The sequence below is a fragment of the Melanotaenia boesemani genome, chromosome 11 (genome assembly GCF_017639745.1).
Source record: "Melanotaenia boesemani isolate fMelBoe1 chromosome 11, fMelBoe1.pri, whole genome shotgun sequence".
Lineage (NCBI taxonomy): Eukaryota > Metazoa > Chordata > Actinopteri > Atheriniformes > Melanotaeniidae > Melanotaenia > Melanotaenia boesemani.
Genome location: NC_055692.1, coordinates 14,712,157 through 14,732,277, shown reverse-complemented (window position 1 = coordinate 14,732,277; position 20,121 = coordinate 14,712,157). Strand labels below are relative to the sequence as shown.

Below are 20,121 nucleotides of genomic sequence, written 5' to 3'. Positions count from 1 at the left end.
TTCTGCAGGGTGACAAACGCTTTCTCTCACAACCCTCAAGTATGAAAATAAATAGCTGCCACCCATGCAGCTGACAAGGCACTCTCACTCTTTCACCGTCGGTACAGCAAGCTCAAAGCCACATGCCCTTTTTCATTACTCTGAACAGGCCAGCTGTATTGTAACTACAACCAATTTCCTTGCAGTCTATAAAGCTGTCAATCAAAATCATACGGAATAGGGAGTGGAGGTGGGGTTGCAGGGGCGGAGCTGGGTGGGCTTTTAGGGGAGGGCTACAGGGCTCCAGACCAGATGTCAGCGTTTTTACAGAGGGACATGTTGGAGGAAGAGGAAGGAGATGGCAGGAGAGAGAAATAGAGGGGGGAGTCAGGTTTACCTGTAGAACAGTCAACTCACAGTCAGACCAGAGCAGCTTTTTTAATGTTTCCATTTATTAAAGTTATGAACAAAGAGACAAATAAGTTATATCTTTATTTGTTAGAATTCTATCAGTGTTTGAACATTAATATTTAGAGAGCTAGTACATTTTTCTACTTTCATGGCTAGCTTCTGACAAACCCATAGAAACAGCTGTGTCTCTCCTAGGATCATAATACTGAAGGGGAGGTGTCAATGTTGTCTCACAGGACAGTTAGCAATGAAAGTGTGCACCTTAAGGCCTTTTTTTCCTGTTATGGTATATCATTACATATAAACTCTTTAGAAATATACTTCTGTCAAATATCTTGACAACTACTATGTACACTACAAAAATAAATTTTCATATAAATAAATTATATGGCATACATTTATCTTTGTAACTGAAAACAGCATAATCCATGCCAACCAAGACCAAAATGGTAGTCTGGAAGAACAACTGATTTTTTTCTTTTTCCTTTTAAAATCCTCTAAGAGCTATGATGAGACCTGTAGTGTAAAATGTTATATACTCTTTTTTTCCTATTTAACATTAGTAAGCACTTTATACAAATCAGACTCCATTAATGTAAAAAACATTAAACTGTAATAGTGTTTTTTTTAACAGACATAAAAATCCCTGCATTTGTTATCCACTGGCATCACAACAATGAAAGACAAAAATACAACATATTTTATATTACAAAAATATAAATATCGCAAATAAACAAACAAACAGAAAAAAAACAAAACAAACAAAAATTTTTTTAAATGAATAAAATAGTTGCCAGCTAAGAGTTTCTGCTACTGCCAATGTGACAATAGGAGAAAACCAAAACAAAACAAAGAGAACAACCTATTCCATGCACGCAGCTGATGTAATTTTGTGAGCAAGAAAAGGAAAACAACAACAACAACAACAAAAAAAAAAACAACTCTGAAAAGGGCTACAAGTGCTCAAAAGGAAGCAAGAGTGTAAAAATGGTGTGGAGGGATTGTGTGGGCAGGCCAAAGGGGCCTGGGGAGGTTACAGGTAAGCCTTCTGGCATTGACACATGCAAATATTAAACTGGCCGCTGCTGGTGGAGAGGGGCTGGTGGAGTAAAAACCGCAGACCCCCACCGAGGCTCTGGCCTTGTGCAATTAAGCAGCTGAGGGGAGATGTCCAATTAGTGTCATGGCATGATGTTGAGGATTTTTATGGGGTGAGGTCAGTGGGGACAGCTGTAGCCAAACTAGGAACAGTTGTCTTTACTGTCACTAAAAGGGGGCTCAAACAGATTGAGAAGAACTGAAGCACAAAAAAATAAAAAATAAAAATAAATTACACAGACTATGGGACACATGAAGCACACTGCCAGGCCATATTGGGTTTAGCCCTTAGCAAGCTGCATGATTTAGCTTATTGGATGGACAGAAAGAGCTACTTGAGGAGAGATATTTCTGTGAATGAAATGCAGTCAAGTGTAATGTAGAGTCGGGTCAGAATGTATACAGTCAGAGCTTTAGCTTATCAACAAGACACAGTCTCTCAAGGTGCAAAGTTCGCACCCTGTGTTGACCCTGTTCCAGAATCAGTAACGTGAAGGTCCCTGTAAAAAGGTAGAGTGAGGTTTTGAGGTGGGTTTATGTTCTCATGTCAGTTTACAGGACACAACCTGTTTTGAGCCTGCCAGAGTTAAATGATACATAACCTGCTACAGTAAAAATACAACCAGCCTGACTGACAGTGATACAAAGCTGAGTGCAGAAACAGGTTCCTAAGCAATAAAAACAAATCAATTAAACAAACAAAAACAAAAAAAAAAAGAGAAAAGACATAAAAGTTTTTAAAATGTCTTCATATCAGCTCATCTTAAATAGCACGCATGGCGTGTCAAGTTAAAACAGTAATTGTTTCATAACTACCACAGGTTTGTGATAAAAAAAAATAATAGTCTTACAAGCGTACCTTTATACAATAATAAACATTCACACGCACGCGCGCACACACACACACACACAAACACACACACACACACACACACACACACACACACACACACACACACACACACACACACACACACACACACACACACACATACATACCCACACATATACCATAGTTTTTTTTGATTGCTCTAACAATTTCCCTCATGTTCTAAATGAGTGTAAATGTTAGTCTGGTCTGAGGATGTATCTGATAAAAAGGCCAGAAAATAATGGGGCTGGTTCACATTATACAGCCCTTTTCACACATGCACACACACACATCTTGACAGATTACTTCTTTTGCTTAAAGAAACATTTGCATAGAATTATAAATGTATATTATCTTTTAAAAAATATTTTAAGCAGCAACAGTGAATGCTGATAAGTAATTTGCCTTGATTAAGCTTCCTAATGGCACAGATTCACAGATAAGTGAACAGTAATAAGTAATCTATCTCCCTCATACACACAATTACACAAACACACACAAAAGCACAGACACCATATAAAATGGCAGCCCCAGTCTGTTAAGATGAGGAGTTGTACAGCTTCTAAAATTATACCTACTTTTTGTTTATATTTACATATGTATACATCTTTTAAATATAGACAGAAATATCTAAGACAATAGTCCACTGGATTACAGTAACAATGAGCACCATTACGGCAACACTAGCAAGCTTCTCGCTGCTTAGAGAAAGCAAAGTTGGGCTATGCTGGGCTGGGTCAGCTGCTTAGTAATACAGAGGAGTCCATCTTTGGCCATAGTGCTTCTGTTCTCCAGAACTGGAAATCAAATGGAGAGTGTATTTTCAATTATTTTGAGATGAAACGGTAAAAAAAAAAAAAAAAAAAAAACAAACAAACAAAAAAACCCCAAATGTACAGAATTACTGAGGAGCTGAAATCTCACCTCAGCTAGCCCGTCTTCCACCATCGCTGTCAGTTGCCTCAAACTCCAAATCTTGGAGCTCCATGGCCTCCACTTTGACTCTTCTGGCCCCTGTATGGGTGTACAGAGGCACATGTGGGTCGTGGAAGGCAGGCTCTGGTTCCTCCGGCCCGGATGGGCAGTGACTGTCTGTTGCAGTGTATTCTGGGTAAGATGAAGCATGGCTCTGGTTGGACAAAGCGGCCGGGTGAACGGCAACAGTGACTGAAGCTGATGCTGTTACCGTAGTTATGGGTTGGCAAAATGGAGTGGAGTTGGGATGGTGGTGTGGGAGGTGGTGATTAGGCTGTGGGTTGTGGGAAGAGCGGCTTCTGTGGCCCGCTGAGTGTTCTCTATGGCCATGTGAGCCATGATTGCCCCCAGCCTCAGTAGCAGTTTCAAAAGCGTCCATGCGCGGGCAGGCTGGGGGTGCAGCTTGCCAGTGCAACTGGCTCCTGGGGTCCCTGCTGCTGTTTCTCTGAGAAGACCCATGCTGGATCCCAGACTCACAACCCTGAGAGGACACAGGCTGTAGAGCAAGACAAGAAGACACTCATTCATAATGTGAAAATCTGTTTTTAGATAAATCTTTCATGCAACATGAAGGGGGATATTTTCTTACCGATGACACGGTATAGGCTGGAGGGTCAGGCTGTCTGGTTGAGCGCTTGTGTCCTGACGCTGTTCTTCTGTCCTCCTCTGCTCTTGCTGCTCTGCCCCTTGAGGTCTGGAGGTAGTATTGCTGCTCCTCTGCTCGGGTTTGCCCTCTGTGTGAGCGCAGGTTGTAATTCTGCACCTCCTGGCTGATTCCAGACACTGTGGTGTTAGAGCTGTACTCTGAGTCTGATGAGTCTGAAGTTGCACCAGATGTGGTGGGGGCTGCAGTGGTGTGGGGAGGACGGACCGAGAAGTGGACCATGTGAGGAGGGGCGTCTGGAGAAGGAGTAGGCAACCGACTACGGCCATCGGCTGGTGACACCTGTGGAGTGAAAGCAAAAAAACTGCTTGAAAAAAAAGCTGGCTAAAGAATAATGAAAAACTGTTGTTCTATCTGCCTTAGACTCCTTATTCACACAGTTGTGATTTTTGGGATCTTACCTCTGGATAGGGTCCAAAGTATGACAATAATACAGGGAGTAGAACCAATCCATTCAGTACTCCAAGAACTGTTAAAATGGCTAACACTGCAAAAAAATACCTGCAACACAATCCACATACACAAAGAGTTAATTAGTGGAAATAAAATTGCAGTGATGATTAAACTCTGTAAGATAGGCTGGACAACACAGCATACACTTGTCCTCTGACTACATTTGAGATACAACATAAGATTTACTAAAAATCTTAGATACAATACAACAACACAACACAAGCTGCTCAGACCAACACACACAGAGGTGGAAAAACAAAGAAAAATACCTGTGCAGACCACAGAGGTTTAGACATGGGGAGACATGTGCAAGATCAACCATTGTGCATGCCTGAAATAATACTTCCACAAAGCCACTCCCCAAACAAACACACATATATAAACCCCCCACAGACAGGCAGGCATGTTCTGTGGTTTTGAGGAGCAGGACAGAAAAGTACCTTGTGTGTTTAAGTCTTACCAAAGAGGGTTAGTCTTTAAGAAGCCACAGAGAGAAAAGAAAGGGTAAGCATAATTAGCCAGAGCTGGTTAATTCAAAGGCACGGGAGGAAAGAAAAAAAAGGAGGGGGGGGTTATTGGGGGCGCGGGTACTCTCTCTTGGGTGTGTGGTGTATAAGCAAACATGGGGAAAACAAAGCAGAGAGGAATGTGGAGGGAAGGGGGAAGGAAGGGCAAAGAGTGGGACACTGGGGGTGGGGGGTGGGGGGTTTGGGGTGGGTGCACAAGAGGATAGGGGCCTCTCTCTCCTCTCTAGAAAAAAAAAAGAAAAAAGAGCGAGAAGCAAACAAATGAAGGGAAGGGTATAGAATTTAAACAATTTAGTCTAGGAAGAAGAGAAGGGAACCCTCAGTGCACCACCTTTCCCTGGCCTCTCTCTCTTTCTTTTATTTCTTTCTCTATCTTCTCCGCCTTCCTTTTCGCTCCCTTTCTTACAGCTAAGCTCCTGTGAAATTCCCGGCCACTCCACAATCCCCTCCGTCTAATTAAATCTCCAACATATCAGGTAAGACCCCCCAATCTCCACTCTAAATCTCTCCCTCTCTCCAATACAGCCTCCTTCATTATTGGAGTGCTCTCCTCCTTGTTGCTTCTCCCCTGCGAAAGCTCTCAGGTTATCAGGGACACCTACCTACATGAACCATTAACCCTTTTGCTTCACTCTTAAATATGATGTTTGTGGGTGCTGTGGGCATAAATGGGGATGAACTGAAGAGCACACGGGGCTCAGGATACATTTACATTCATAACTAAGCCTTTAGATTTATGAGCTTGAGTAGAATGGCAGACATTGTAGAAGACACAATCAACAAGTTTTCGTACCCCTGCTATATATATATATATATATATATATATATATATATATATATCCTTTAATTATATTCCTACATGTGGAAAACCATTAATGATCACTGAATTTAGAATGAAACTGAAGGAAAAGGAATAGAAACACAAGGATTAAATTCTTCGCTTAATTCACATCTAATAAGTACAGTATATGACACAAAAGCCAAGGGTATAAATTCCATCTGAAAAAGAACAAAATAATAAAATACAGCAAATGACTTATCACTGTGAATTATGCTGAGTGGTACTTCGACTTCTCAGGACAAAAATTGTACTTGGTGTACAAAATCCTTTGAAAACACAAATTTAGGGCGTTGGTAGTAAATGGACAGTGACATATTAAAGCTATGACTGGCCTTTGGTTGCTCTCTGAGAAAGCTTACCACAATAAGATTTTAAAGCCCGTTCATCCTTCATCTGCTTTTAGTAAATAATCAAAACTGTTTCTATAAATCAATCTAAAATGATGTCATCTTACTGGTCAGTCCTTTCATACACACTATGATGGCTAAACACTATGTCACTTTTGGATACACATATATGGACACACATCTACTGTAACCATGCACGCGTGCGGGCCACATACCAGGCTCAGTGCCCCGCCGAGCTGTTTAGAGTGAAAACATTCACAGGGCTGACGGACAAAGTCAGGGAAACATTTCTTTCGATGCAAGCAGAAAAATACGAGCTGGGCCTGTTGTTATTGAACCGTCTTGGGGCGCTGCTTTGTTTGCTCAGACAACAGCAGAACCTTTAAAATGGAGGCCCCAGACTGAGCCAGAAACCAGAGCACAACACACCACTGGAGGTGAAGAGAGAAGGTCTATAGGCCTCTACAGTTTGTGTGTTTGTATGACTTTTTTGAGTGTGTGCATGTGTGTGCTCTCACTAGCAGGCATGCCATCATTGACCCCAATGATTACAGGGTCAAGGAGCAGGTTGGCGAGTGTGTGTCCATATGTGGGAAGCTGTGTAATTGTACAGGAGAATAGGCATGTGCACATGGCAGTTTGTGACTGCAGATCATATAGAGTTCAGTAATTCTAGTTCTTAAAGGAGAAGGTCGACAACATTATAAAGCTAACTGCAACCAAGAATGTGCAAACTTGTAGTCACTTTAAAACATGCACTGAGCACAGTGGAAATGATTCATAGTAATTCAGGGTTGTGAATGTTTACAATTATTCATTTTTGTCCTATGTGTTGTGGTTGATCAGATCCACAAAAGCAGCCACCAACACAGCTTCCACGGTGTGCCTATTTAAATTTCCACTACTCCTGTCGCTCCACAACTGCTCTCTGGCCCCCCAGCCTGTTACTCCTTCCCATGCCTATAAATGTCAGGTGAGGGCAGTTAAACTAGTTGAAAGAGATTACAAAAGCCAGAGGAATTTCCTACTTTTTTCCCTTCCTTTTCCTTACTCTCTCTCTCACTTTACTTTCCTCTGCTTCTCTGGTAACTCTCTCCAGCCCTCTGCCTCCTTCTACTTCTCCTGACCTTGAACCCTCTTTCCTTTCCCTGGTGTTCTCTAAACTGTCAGGCATGAGAGACATTAGCAGGAAGAAGGACAGGATGAAAGGAAAGGCATGAGTGGAGAGAAGGAGGGAAAAAAAAAAGATAAAACCTCTTTTCATGAAGCTTTTTGGAGATCACCTTCCAGAAATGGAAATAAAAACAGGTATGTCAAGCTGGGAAAAAGATGGGGTTTACAGAGAGGGGGTAAGCAATGGAGATGCGGGTGGAATACAAAGAGATTGAGAGGGGAAACAGTGGAAGAGCGAGGCCTTCATGCATGACTGGTGTCTCAGGTAGATTCCTGTGACATACAGGTCGAAGCATGGTCTTGAAGAAGTATGGACATCATCGTGCAATATAATAACCTCTGTAAGTGCAATTCTGTGACTTAATGTAAAAACTAATTTTTAGGCTTGATTTTCACTCACCTGACGATAAAGTCAAACTCAGAACCTGCAAGCATTAGGACACCTAATAGAGTGGAAAAGGCACCATCAAGCACTGGAGCAAACATGTGCTCCAATGCCAGCACTGCCCGCTTGTGACGATCCCCTATGGCTGTCAGGAATGCCTATAACACACACACATACAAAAACACAGTTGAAATCTCACTCAAAGGACATCATTCATTTAAAAACAAAACTAAAATATTTGAGATTATTCACATTTTTTAGTCATTTCCCTACTTCAGTATGACAGATTAGTAAAAACGAAACAAACAGAAAAAAACCCAAAAACAATAAAAAAAAAAAAAGAGGACACTGATTATGGTCATCTATTTCTAATTTTTAGTATGCATACCAGTGCCACATGGACAGTGAACTCCACTCCAATGCCCACAGAGGCAATGAGAATGACGACAGGGACAGCACTCAGCTTGATTCCCATCAGCCCCATGAAGCCAAACAGCTCCACAGTCATGAGAGAAAGCACCAACACCTGAGGAGAATGAGTTTCTGTTAGAAAGGAAGGTGGCTGCACTTCAAAAGTTAGTTACATGTAGGGAGGGAAGCAAGTTGGGGGTATACAAAATTCCCAAAAATGACTTTTGTGGTCAGATGATGGGGCAATAATGCGTGAAAGTAAAATGCATCTCTGTGTAATGAATGTATTTAGTAGTAATCATACATGTAAGTAAAATATGTGAGTTGGAGGTGTGTGTGAGAGTGTGAGGTGGTTCCAGAAGAGAACAGGACAGGAGCTGAGAGTAAATACCATTATCAGCTGACAGGTGTCAGGTTACATGGGGCCCAAATCCTTTGAAGAGGGCTGATGGGGGCAGAGGAGGTAGTTCTGTTAGTGTGTGTGTGTGTTTATGTAGATGTATGTGTATCCACAAGGGGTATTTGAGTGCGACACTATCTACACTTTATTTTCAAGTACATCATGGGTAATCAGATCTTAAGCTGGCAGGATGGAGATAAAATTTTAGTTGATCTGATCACATGACAGGCATCTCAGGCAAAGCTTTTGTATACATTAATTGTGTTTCTTTTTTAAAAGTCTTCCATTTGCTACATAAATGTAAAACGAGAGCATGAATGGGATGCACAAAGATCATCACTCCAAATGTAGTTGAAACCCGTCCTGCTTAGCTTTGTAAGCAAAAACTATCAAGTGGATAAGAAATAATATGTGTAAGATTAAAAAACAAAAACAAAAACAAAAAAAAAAACCTCTGTCTACTTGGCGGCATTGGCTCAGGCGGTAGAGCAGGTCGTCCAATGACCTGAAAGTTGGCGGTTCGATTCCCACTCCCGCAGTCATCTGTTGTTGTGTCCTTGGGCAAAACACTTAACCCTCCTTGCCCCCAGTGTTGGCATCACTGGTGAATGAATGTGGATGAATGTTCGGTGATGGTTGGAGAGGCCGTAGGCGCGGACTGGCAGCCACGTCTCCGTCAGCTTGCCCCAGGGCAGCTGTGGCTACACACGTAGCTTACCATCACCAGGTATGAGTGAGGAGTGGATGAATAATGGATACACAATGTAAAGCGCTTTGGGTGCCTTGAAAAGCCCTATATAAATCTAATCCATTATTATTATTATTGGCAACAATGGATTTAAGGGTAAATAGCTACAAAGGTTTGATGTCGTAGGAGTGGCTAGGGTCTGGTTCTTGACACCTCTCCATAACTGGCCTTTTGATCTTGCTAATAAAGCCTGAAGGATGAAAATGAATTCCCCTCCTCCCTTGTTTTAAGGGCTCAGGTGGCCTGGCCACTGGCCGTTAAAAACTATAACCCACCCGAGAGAAAAACCAGAGTGCTCTGTGTATGTGTTTCTGCATGAATTATGCACTTGCATGTTTACACGTTCATGCAATATGTGTGCAAGTATATACAAGCCCGAGTGTGCTGAACCTGTGTATGTGAAGGGGTGCTCGCTTGTATCCTTGGAAACTCCTTGTGTGAGAGGAACAGGAGAGGACAAGAGTGGAGGATGTAAACTGACTTTTTATAGGCTTGGAGTGGGAGCTGGTTGCTGGAGCAGCTTTGTGTCCTCCCCCATTTATTTCAGTACTGATGTCTGGGAGTGTTGGACTAGACTAAACAGACTGGCCTTAACAAAACAGTACAAGATAAACACTTGGTGACTCTGGGGCTTCAGTAAAACAAAGCAACCCTTACTTCCTAAGACTCTTCCTTTAAAATTCATTCTACACCATACAAAAACAAAAACAGGATAATGCAAGGAGTGCAAGAAATGTGTACATTTTAATAACACAAAGTTATCTCTCTTTTTCATGTCAAAGAGGGCACAAGTTTGGAGCATTGTCCATTACTTATAAAATCACCAATAAAGCACTGAAATTTAATGATATGGTGCATATGTGGTTAACACAGTTTTCAACACTTACTATAATGCCAGCTGTCCATGGGTTGAGCAGAAAAAGGGCACAGACCAGAAAGGTGCAAGCAAGCACAACACTGATGGACAGCAGAAGCCAGTGGCGCAGACTAACGTACTGTTCCCAGAACAGGAAAGGGTAGCCGTTGGGGTATGAGGGGAGGCCTTGTCGGCTGTAGTTGCTGCAGATAGCCCGCACGCTCTCGATGGCCTCCACAAACTGTGGCGTCTCCCGGAGCCCGTTGAGGTAGAAGGGGAACTGTGCGTATTCGATGGGCTCAGCAGCAGGAACTGGATATAAATTAAAGAAGAGGAAGGTGGATTTATTTAAAATAATAACAGCAATAAACCAAGCATGGCAATTGATCGGGACTTTCACTTTGGGCCACACAGCTTTGCAATGTAAAATTTCAGCCAATTCATCAATATTGTGCTTTTCTCTTCCTAATCCAGCCTTGTTCCAGGAGAAGCTACATCTGTGGGTGTGTGTGTTGTGGGGGTGGGGGAGGAACATGGAACAGAGCTCCATTCACTCAAACTTCTCCAGTCTGTGGCCAAGCCTGGTTAATGAGGGCCTATCAGTTCCAGACACAGCAGACTGTCAGAGGTAACATTGATTCGCAGTAATTACAATGTCAGAATCACTGCCATTACCACACCCTAAACTTAGCACCACCACATAAAGCATAATGTAGATGCATAAACACGTATACCTGCCTGTCACTCTTCAATGAAGTCATACTAGGTGCTGACAAACAGGGTTTTCATTCAGAACTTTTAGCTGCACATAGCAACGTCAAAGGATTACTCAGCATCTCCAAAGATGTCTATCCTCATATATATTTATATATATACATGCACTTTCTCTTTTTCCCCATGACAATATATTTATTGACTGTGGTGTTGCTGTGTAGCATGTGTATTGCACTGTAACAGTAAAGTTAAACAGCAACTGCTAACATGGTAAATTATAACCTTAACAATAAATTCCCATTACAAGCAGTTGGCTTATGGAAAACATAGATCTGATCCCGGGGGGCAGTGCTACCCCCACCGCCTTGTCATGGACTTCCTGCTTGTTATCCAATTGCTCATCCCACCCAGTTTCGCTTTGTTATCCAATCCCCCCTGCCCTGCCCTATTGACTTGGGCCCAGTCACAAACTAAACTTAAACAACAGCATGGGCATATTTTTAATGTGACTTAGAGTGTGTGCTTGTGGTAAGTTAATGAGAATAGGGTGTGTGTTGCATTTGGGAGTTGGGGGGAGGTTTGTCACTGAGTTTTATTAATGTATGCATTTGTGTGCGTGAATGCAGGTGCAATGGCAGCCAGGATTATGACTTTCACCACAGGCACAACACTGAGTTGTGTCTGGGGCCTTAGCTTTGCAACCTGAGCTCTTACATGCAAACACAAACACACTGCACTGGTACAATAAAATCCATTACCTCACTTTGAGCTAAGCAGTTGACAAGGAGCAATAACTCAGACCACAAGAGGTAAACACAACTCACATGTAGCAGCTGCCTTACAGAATCTAAGAAAAGTCTAAGCTGTGACCAGCGAGCTGCACAAAAGTGAAATACAAGTTCTGGCTAAACACATTGCAAGTATGAGCTCTAACTATTTTCATAATGCTGAATTTCTTGGAGCTAACAACATCATTACTCAGTCTCACATATATATGAGATTCCATCCTGTTCTGGATCCTTTGATGATTTGTGCACGTATGGACTGCCAACTTACTGCTAAGGCGTGTCTCAGGCATGGAGTCGGTGCGGTCGTGGAGCCACTCAGGAGGGTGTGGACGGATGTTGGCCTGCGAGGCAGCATATGCTACAGGATCATTGCTAACCCAAGCTGTTAGGTATATGTAAAAAGCCCCAGGGTTGATGATTCCATCTGCATCCACAAGCCTTTGACGAGTCAGCTACAAAAACCACAGAAGAAATTAATCAGCAATGACAATTAATAACACAAACAGTTAAAATCATACAGCTGTACCACATTTATGTGAGGCTAAAACTTCTGAAATGGAAAAATTAGCAAATGCAAAAATTGGGATTGAGGTAAAAAAAAAAAAAAAAAAAAAAAAAAAAGGATTTTGGTCTTGGCAGATGTTAAGTACGTAATGGAAATGAAAAGGTATTGTGGAACTAAGGCCTGTTTGACCATAACATTTTACAGGTGAGCTGACCACAGAAATGCTTCTTTATACACACGCATGAGTGCAAGAAAACGGAGCACCTTTCAAAATATCAGTCAAATACTAGCCCCTCTCTCTCTATTTCCGACCAAAGAAAAATCAACACGTCAAACACTGGTTGCCTTTCTGAAATTTCCCGTACTTCTGATCGCAGCTTCCCAGAATTATCATGCCACATTAAAACATGGGAAATGTTGAATCAGCTTTCCCTTTACATACAGTAGATACTGACTGGCCAACCTCAGGCCTGTTACTGTAACCGCTCTGAATACATTTCTAAAGGAAACTTTGAAGAACTCTGCTGTCAAGAAGCTGCTGATGGCTTCAGAGCAAGCCCACACAAGTTTAAATGCATCTGTATGAATACATTTACGATAGGAAGGATGATAAAATCTGTTGTTTTTTTTCACAGAAAAGCCAATACTCATTGATCGCAGCCTTTCTGGTTGCACTAAAGAATGGATCTATCGGTAGCAACGCTGGTCTCATTGGCATTGGGATGGTCCAGGCCATATTGCTTGTAATAGTTTCTATTGGCAGAGAGCTGTAGCTCCTAGGATTTGTCCTTTACTGTTTAAACATTTGACAGTTTCAAATGGTATTTAATACAAAGGTTGTAGCCATATCATGAATGTCTGTCTTACTCAGGCCTGCTACTGTAGTCGTCCTATGTGAAAGCGAAGTAGTGCTAGCTTCTGAGAGGTAAAACCATTACTGCATTGCTCCGCCACTCTCCCTTCTAGAAACCATAAATCCCTCTTTCACAGCGGTAGGGAGAATTTTCAGGGGTGAAGGTGGACTCGGGAGGTTAGGTAGACAAATAAAAGAACGTTTTTTTTTTTCTTTTTTTTTTTTAGGGGGGTGGGGGGTGGGAGAAAAATTGCTTGAGTCAGCGTAATAAAAAAAAAAAATTGGCTGGAGTCCCTGGGCACGTCTGTGTGCAGTTAACCTGGTTGTTAACACTGAAGGAAATGCCACCCAGCAAATGGAGTAGAGCTATAAAAATAACACAACATCTGTACAAATGTTGCTCACACTTGGTTCTCCTGACCCCTATGGGTACCCAGAATGCCTGGCGCCACAAACCCACCAGGGCCGAAAAAGAAAAGAGCTTTTGATAGCGTAAGCATGGCCTTCCTTTGGACTTTCAGCTTCCTTCTGCATTCAGTCACCACAACTTCACCTTTCCATTGCATTATTTGCAAACCAGACACAGAAGGAATGAATAGCCACCAGGCACAAAGATATGTTATTTGGGACAGATTAAACACAGATCCCTTCTGCACAGACCCATAGAGTGGCATATCAAAACAAAACATCTAACTTTGCAATTTGCCTGGGTCAATGAAGATCTGGTCCTTATTTTGAGACATAAAAAACAGCTACTGCAATGGCAGAACACACATTCAAAACATAAAAAAATGCACACACAGAGCTGGCTCAAAGAAACCATGTGTTTCAGCTCTGTTCAATGAAGGAGGACACAGCAGCAGCAGCTCACAGAGGGCAGGAGTTAGTGAGGGAGAGTCAGAGAGTCAGAGAGAGGGAGCAAGAGCGAGAGCTGGATTCCAGAGGATCTGGATTGAATTTAACAGCGGGATACGCAACAACTGTATGTCTTCAAGCTGTCACGGGAAGCCCAGGCAGCTCTGCTGGCGGCCCCTACAACTCACGGTGAGTACACTTCCCTCACAGGCTGAGGAAGTGATGTCACCAGGCCGCACACAAGGCCTGCCTGTGCTTCAGCTACACAAAGAGATAGGGAAGAGTAGTTTGCCATTGCAATCGGAGTCTATTGGGTAAGAGAAACAGTCAAAACAAACAGAAGAGTAAAAAGGGTGGGAAGAGCCTTCTGTCTCATCTGTAGACACACATGTTCACAGACAAATTATAAACATAAATAAACACAAGATACAGCAAAGAAGATTACATTTGATCAAAATGACCTCAGAGTTGAAAGGATATGGATTGTTTTGCATTTAAAATTTGCAACAATAAAATCCTTGCAACGAACATTGTTTTTCTATTTCTTCTTTACTTGTTTCCTGCCAAAATAATGCAACCATGCATCTACATGTGTTGTTTCTTTGGAGGTGGTATTACACAAAAATAAAAGCAAAACAAAACATGCAACTCTGTGTTCAGCATTTCCTCCTCTTATATCCTTCTGTTTCTTCCCTCTACTCTATCTCATTTATCAGCATGTTGGCATCTTTCTGCTGATGTATAAGAGACTTGATTTGATCTTCTGCAAATTTCCTCTCTGGACCTCCTTCTGAGATCCAAGCTGCTCACTTGGTTGACTTCAGCCCGTGTTGGATATCAAAATGGCCCACAGTGCCAGACTGGAGACAAGGCTCACTTCAGCAGCTCAAGTGGAAATTGTAAGATGATTAAGATAACATCCTTTGTTACACATTTCTCTTGCATGCAAATATTTCTCCTTTTCACTTAAACTGAGGTGCACATTTTCAACAGCCCAACCTATTTTTGTGTCAGCAGAAGATTGTAGAAACACAATGTAATGACTTCTTGTGGCCCCTACCAGCACTGGTGATGAAATACGGATGCTAAACTAGACACTAGACTGTAGCAACTATCAAACTAGAGGCTTCCAAGCCACAGTGAGCAAACAACACATGCAACACCTTTTCAAGGAACAGCTCAGTGTTGGGGAATCGTACACACATGCACACACACACGTGCACAAGCACAAACTGACAAATGGTTTAAATGCAGAGTTAATAGGTTTTTCAGAGGCAGGGTGAAGCTCCAGTGAGAGCTTTAAATTCCTGGGCTCTGTAAACTCATCAGAGAAGATGAAGACACACTTTGAAAAAGAGAGAAAAGTATAAATGGACAGAGTGTTACAGCAGGGTGTGGCTGATCTAGACCTTAACATACAAAACATTGCAAAACACAAAGACAAAACAGGAGTAAATCCACATTTTGGTTTAAACTGAGAGCATACCTGGTTAAAACTGATGAGTCTTTCCCTACGTCCTGTTTGCACCAAAAGTTTATATGCCAGGACGCCATCGTCAGAGCCATTCCTGTAGCTGGTTTGGGTGATGAGACCAGCCTCCCAGTCTTTGTCAAATGCCTGCTGGAGTCCTGTAGGTAACCACAAGAAGACAGATCAGTGAAATGTGGATACTTTGAAAAGGCTGTATGCTCTGTTATCTACATTCTTCCTGTGCAAGACAATTACAAAGCACAGTTCATAGTAAACAGTACACATAATAGCCAACCACAGTAAAACAGGGCATAACACAACACTGCAACCTAACCCTAACCCCATAATAAGCGTCATTGACTTCATATAACTCCATTTTTAACCACCAAGAAAGACTTCAAAAGCTTGAAATCTGCTGCTTTTAATTCAAACTAATCATTAGGGACTATATGAGTAACATGTGCCTCCTTTTCTATACTACTCTCCAATCCATATGTGCATCACTCCCCTCCTCCTTGCTCTTCCCCCCCAAAAGCCCATGCTGTGGTCCGTCTGTGGGAGATGTTGTTTTGGGTTTCGTTCCTTGGCCTGTCTGGCTCCAATTTGTCCCACCATTGCAGAGAGCAATATCAGACACAGTTTTCCCCTCTCTCACCCACACAGACACACTCTCTGTGTGGTTCCCAGCCGGCTCGCACACAGACTCTTACAATGCGTTGTAGCATTAAGAGCGAGTCAGTGTGTTTCCTTACTGAAAGTAAAGCAATTCTTGGACTTGGTTGACATGTGACAACAATGCTCTTGTTCAGCTGTGCTTCAGCTACGTGGTTGGAAAAGAATTTGTCCATCACATCTCCCATTTAGGGGGCTACATACATTCCTATTTGTAGCTCTTTGGTCGTTTATGATTCTATGAGTACTGAATTTAAATCAAAAGTGACAAGCTGGTTTTAGACATGAATACCAGAGATGTTTGAGAGAATGTGTGGACAAGTTGGTCTGGACTTTTTCTACAATTGCTGTTCACGCATGTACTTCACAGTGGGAGTTTTTCTACTGGAGATGTGTGCTCACAGCTGGAAACATGAGGGAGAGATTGCCGTGTCGGGACATGGTGCAGAAAGTGCACTGTGGAGATCGCTCTGTTTGTCTGTACAACGCAATGAGAATAGCAGATGAAGCTGAGGTGTTTTGACCTCAACACAGAATGTGTCTGAACATATCGAAAAACGCTAGGAAGAGGTGGAAAGAAACAGTTCAGCAGACAGGTGCTGTTATGCCAGATTTGAACTCTTCTATAGATTGCCTCAAGCCATGTATAAAAATACATTTTGCCTCCCAGTTCATCCAATTCTATAGCTCCAATTATAGAAGACAATGGTGATTTTAATTTGTCACTAACAGTGTCCATTTTTGCAATCCTTTCTCCCTCTGAACTCCTTCCTATAATCTTGTTTCCCACAGATTTATGCTAAAACATAGACAAATATTATCATCTCAAAACTCTTTAAGGAGAAAGTAAATACCTAATCTCTTTACTCTGTTAAGGTCAGATGTCAAGAATTATTATTACCTTGCAGCCAGTCCCTGAAGTAGTGAAGCCACATGCGGGGCAGCTGACCGTTGTCGTCCTTCAGTACGTAGCGAACAGTGTGGAACCTCTGGTGAAGCTGGTGCAGCAGTGGCTGATTCTGGGCGTAATCGGCCCGTTGTGTCACCACATACATGTTGTAGAAGGAGAAGAACTTGAACTGGGCTCCGAGGAAGTCATACTCGCTGGTCTCTCTAGGTACAATGTCCGTCAACTCCAGGCCATCCCTCACCTGGGTGGTCCCATACAAGCTGACTCCCAGCAGACAGAGGAAAAGCACAATCACAACCACCTGGAATCACAAGGATGAACACAAACTGAATCATCACAGAGTAGAAATATGAATGATTGATGCATAATCACAAGCACGTTTTAGAATCAAATTCTAAAAGAAAAAGAGTAGAAATGAAAAAAAATGAATGAACAAATCCCGCACCCTGCAGTTTATGGATGGATGTTTAGGTTGGATGGAATACCATTTTATGTGCTAAAGCAGCCATTGCCTTTAGGCTTCCAAGGCAGAATGATGGCCAAAACAATGAATAACTAAATAAATTAATAAAAAAAAGCTGGAACAAACAAGACTTAGTAATGGGTGCTAGATTAAGTGATTGCAGGACTGCATGAGGAAATTTGGTAAAAAGAAGACAAGTTTGACAGTGTACTGAAATTGAGAAACACTTTATAATGTCAAGTACATGCCACCAAATGATCTCACTTTTGGAAGGTTTTGAGAAGACGGGCCACCCAGAAGACTGAGGTCAGCCTGTGTGTGTTTTTGTGTGACTCAGATAGGATATGACCACAACCTCCACCCCAGATTTCCTCCTTCCCCTCTTTTCTCTCTGGTGACTAACTCTCCCATTCAAATTAACACCACAGTGAGTCAGCTCACAAATGCACCTTTACCTCACACAGAAGCTATCCCCAATCCCACCCCCCACTTCTTTCCCTGTCTGTTTTCTATAAAAATACACAGATAAACTAAACTCACCTTGGTAGTGGACTGCAGAAGAAATGGAGCATAGTGTTTCTCAGCAAAAGAAGCCAGGGTCCAGCGAGAGCAGGGAGGATCTAGGCATTGCAGGCCAAGAGAAGCCTCTCCAATCTGGGACAACAGATCCCGTGTGGAGCTGCTGTTCTCTGGACTCTGGCCAGTTGATGAGGCTGCATCACCCTGAGGAGCTGAGCAGGCACTGGAAGTGGGGGCAGCAGCTGGAGGCGCAGGACAATGATGAGAGAAGGAAGCAGAGCCTCGAGATTCCCCATTACCTCTGCTGCTACTGCTGTTGTTGTTGCTGAGATTGCCATGACTGCTGCCACCACTATTCATGGTATTGCTGGCAGTGGTGTTGTTGCTGTAATACTCATTGTTAGGGTGGACCCTGGTCGGAGCTGGGTTTATGGGCTGCACAGAGATCTGGGATCTGGGCTCAGCTGTGGTGTAGAACGCTTGAGTCCGGGGATCATATTCTGTCCTGAGCTGTACTGTGGACTGCATAGTGATTTGGGTCTGCTGGGCAAAGCCATGACTCCTGTAGGAGGGAGGGGGGCTGCTGTAGTTTGGGGGAGGCGTGTGATATGAAGGAGGGGGGGTGCGATATGATGGCGGAGGGCTGTAGCGGTTGGGATCTGCCCCATCCAAGTACGCCTGAGGCTCAATCTGAATCACACGATTGGCACATGGGCTGTAGTGACAAAGACAGTGGAAAGAAAGGTGGGACAGATGTGAGAGAAAATGCAAGGGATAATTTAACATGTGGGCATATCCAATTTTGTGGAAAATAAAAGAGCATTGCATTACATCTGTTAAAAAAATCATCAAATATAGATCCAACAATGGAATTTAATAAATGTGTCTACACATCTGTACTATTGCTTAACCAAGAAGCGTGCCCAGGCTAGCAGGCAGACTGGTAAAGTTTTAATAAAGACTTGTGACAAGTAAACACAGTGAAACAACCAAGCAGTCAGACAGAAAGAGACAACTTTAGCAGTAATTACATTTTGACTGAGGGAAGGATTAACATTAAGATACCTCAGAGATAATGGTGCTTTTAAGTTATTTATTATCAGAGATCTGGGGGGGGGGGGGGGGGGGGGGGCACAAAAAGCATAAAAGGAGAGAATGGGAATGGGATAATCTTGATCACAAATGAAAGAAATTCTTTGTATGTGTGTGCACACCTGTAGAAGCAGCAAAAAATGTCAAAACGTCTATCTTCTCGTCGATACAGATCCATGCTGAGGATGGCAGGAAAGATAAGCAGCACCATGGCAAAGTTAAACACTACCACCACTGCAGCCTGGAAGAAACAGATGATGTTGTTGGTCAAACATAGATACTGATGGGTAAAAAAAAAGACATCCAAACCGGACCTTAAGAAATCTGGATATGAATAAAACCCCTTAAAATCTTCAATGCAATGATGGGGTTGAGAAATGTACTTCTGTAACCATCTTCTTTCCAATATACGTCTAAGCTCCAGCTTGCAAACTAACATTAAGGAAAAACTGCCTTTCAACATATTTGGAGTGCCTTTCAAGACAAAAACATTGAATGTGTAGGGAAAAGGCAAAGCATGTGTGTGTATGTGCAATAGAAGGCAGTATAATGTTGTGGTTAAGTATTTGAAGGTGGTGCACTGGAGCAGAGGGTGGGGGTTGAGGTTAGGTTGGGGCCCTGCCCAGAGCACAATCTGGATATTGCGTAGTTACCAGACCACTACACACACACACACACAATTGCATGTGTGTGCCAGACCACCCAAGGAGCCAGAGGCCCGCAGGGCCTGAGGTGATGAGCAGGCGCTGTGGCTCTACAGACAACCCCCACACACCCCTTAAACTCACTCACTCACTCACAAAAATGCACATTAACACATATCTCTACTCCCAGCTTGGGGAAAAAAAATTTAAAATCTACAGTTCCTGATTTAAACCACACCTTGACACCAACCAGACACACACTCACATCCCTACCCTCCTTCATTCCTTAGCTTACTAGTCAGTCAGAGAGAGAGAAAGAAATCTGGTCAAAGACAGGAAACATTTGTGTGTAAAGCAGGATGATTAATTCTCAACTGGCTTGTTATATTACTACATGTGTGTGCACACACACACACACACTGCCCGCCAGCTGAACCCAAACGAGAGATATCTATCTTTTGAATCAGTCCTCTGTGCACGAACGTGTCCCTCTCTG

General features: G+C 42.6%; 1 protein-coding gene across 3 annotated transcripts in view; it reads right to left on the bottom strand.

Annotated features, from left to right (window-relative positions):
• Positions 1–419: 419 nt before the first annotated feature.
• The window catches only part of ptch1 (patched 1), a 46,844-nt gene continuing 27,142 nt past the window's right edge, over positions 420–20,121 (bottom strand). The window contains exons 13-24 of one of the 3 annotated variants that reach the window (XM_042000089.1): positions 19,104–19,222; positions 17,911–18,604; positions 16,899–17,208; positions 15,341–15,483; positions 11,910–12,093; positions 10,171–10,451; positions 8,113–8,250; positions 7,740–7,882; positions 4,400–4,499; positions 3,924–4,280; positions 3,284–3,830; positions 420–3,156 (exon numbers count right to left, since the gene is read on the bottom strand). In XM_042000089.1, the coding sequence (XP_041856023.1) occupies positions 3,285–3,830; positions 3,924–4,280; positions 4,400–4,499; positions 7,740–7,882; positions 8,113–8,250; positions 10,171–10,451; positions 11,910–12,093; positions 15,341–15,483; positions 16,899–17,208; positions 17,911–18,604; positions 19,104–19,222 (3,015 nt within the window). In that variant the 3' untranslated portion in view covers positions 420–3,156; position 3,284. The other 2 variants (XR_006012096.1, XM_042000090.1) reach the window with 2 other exon arrangements.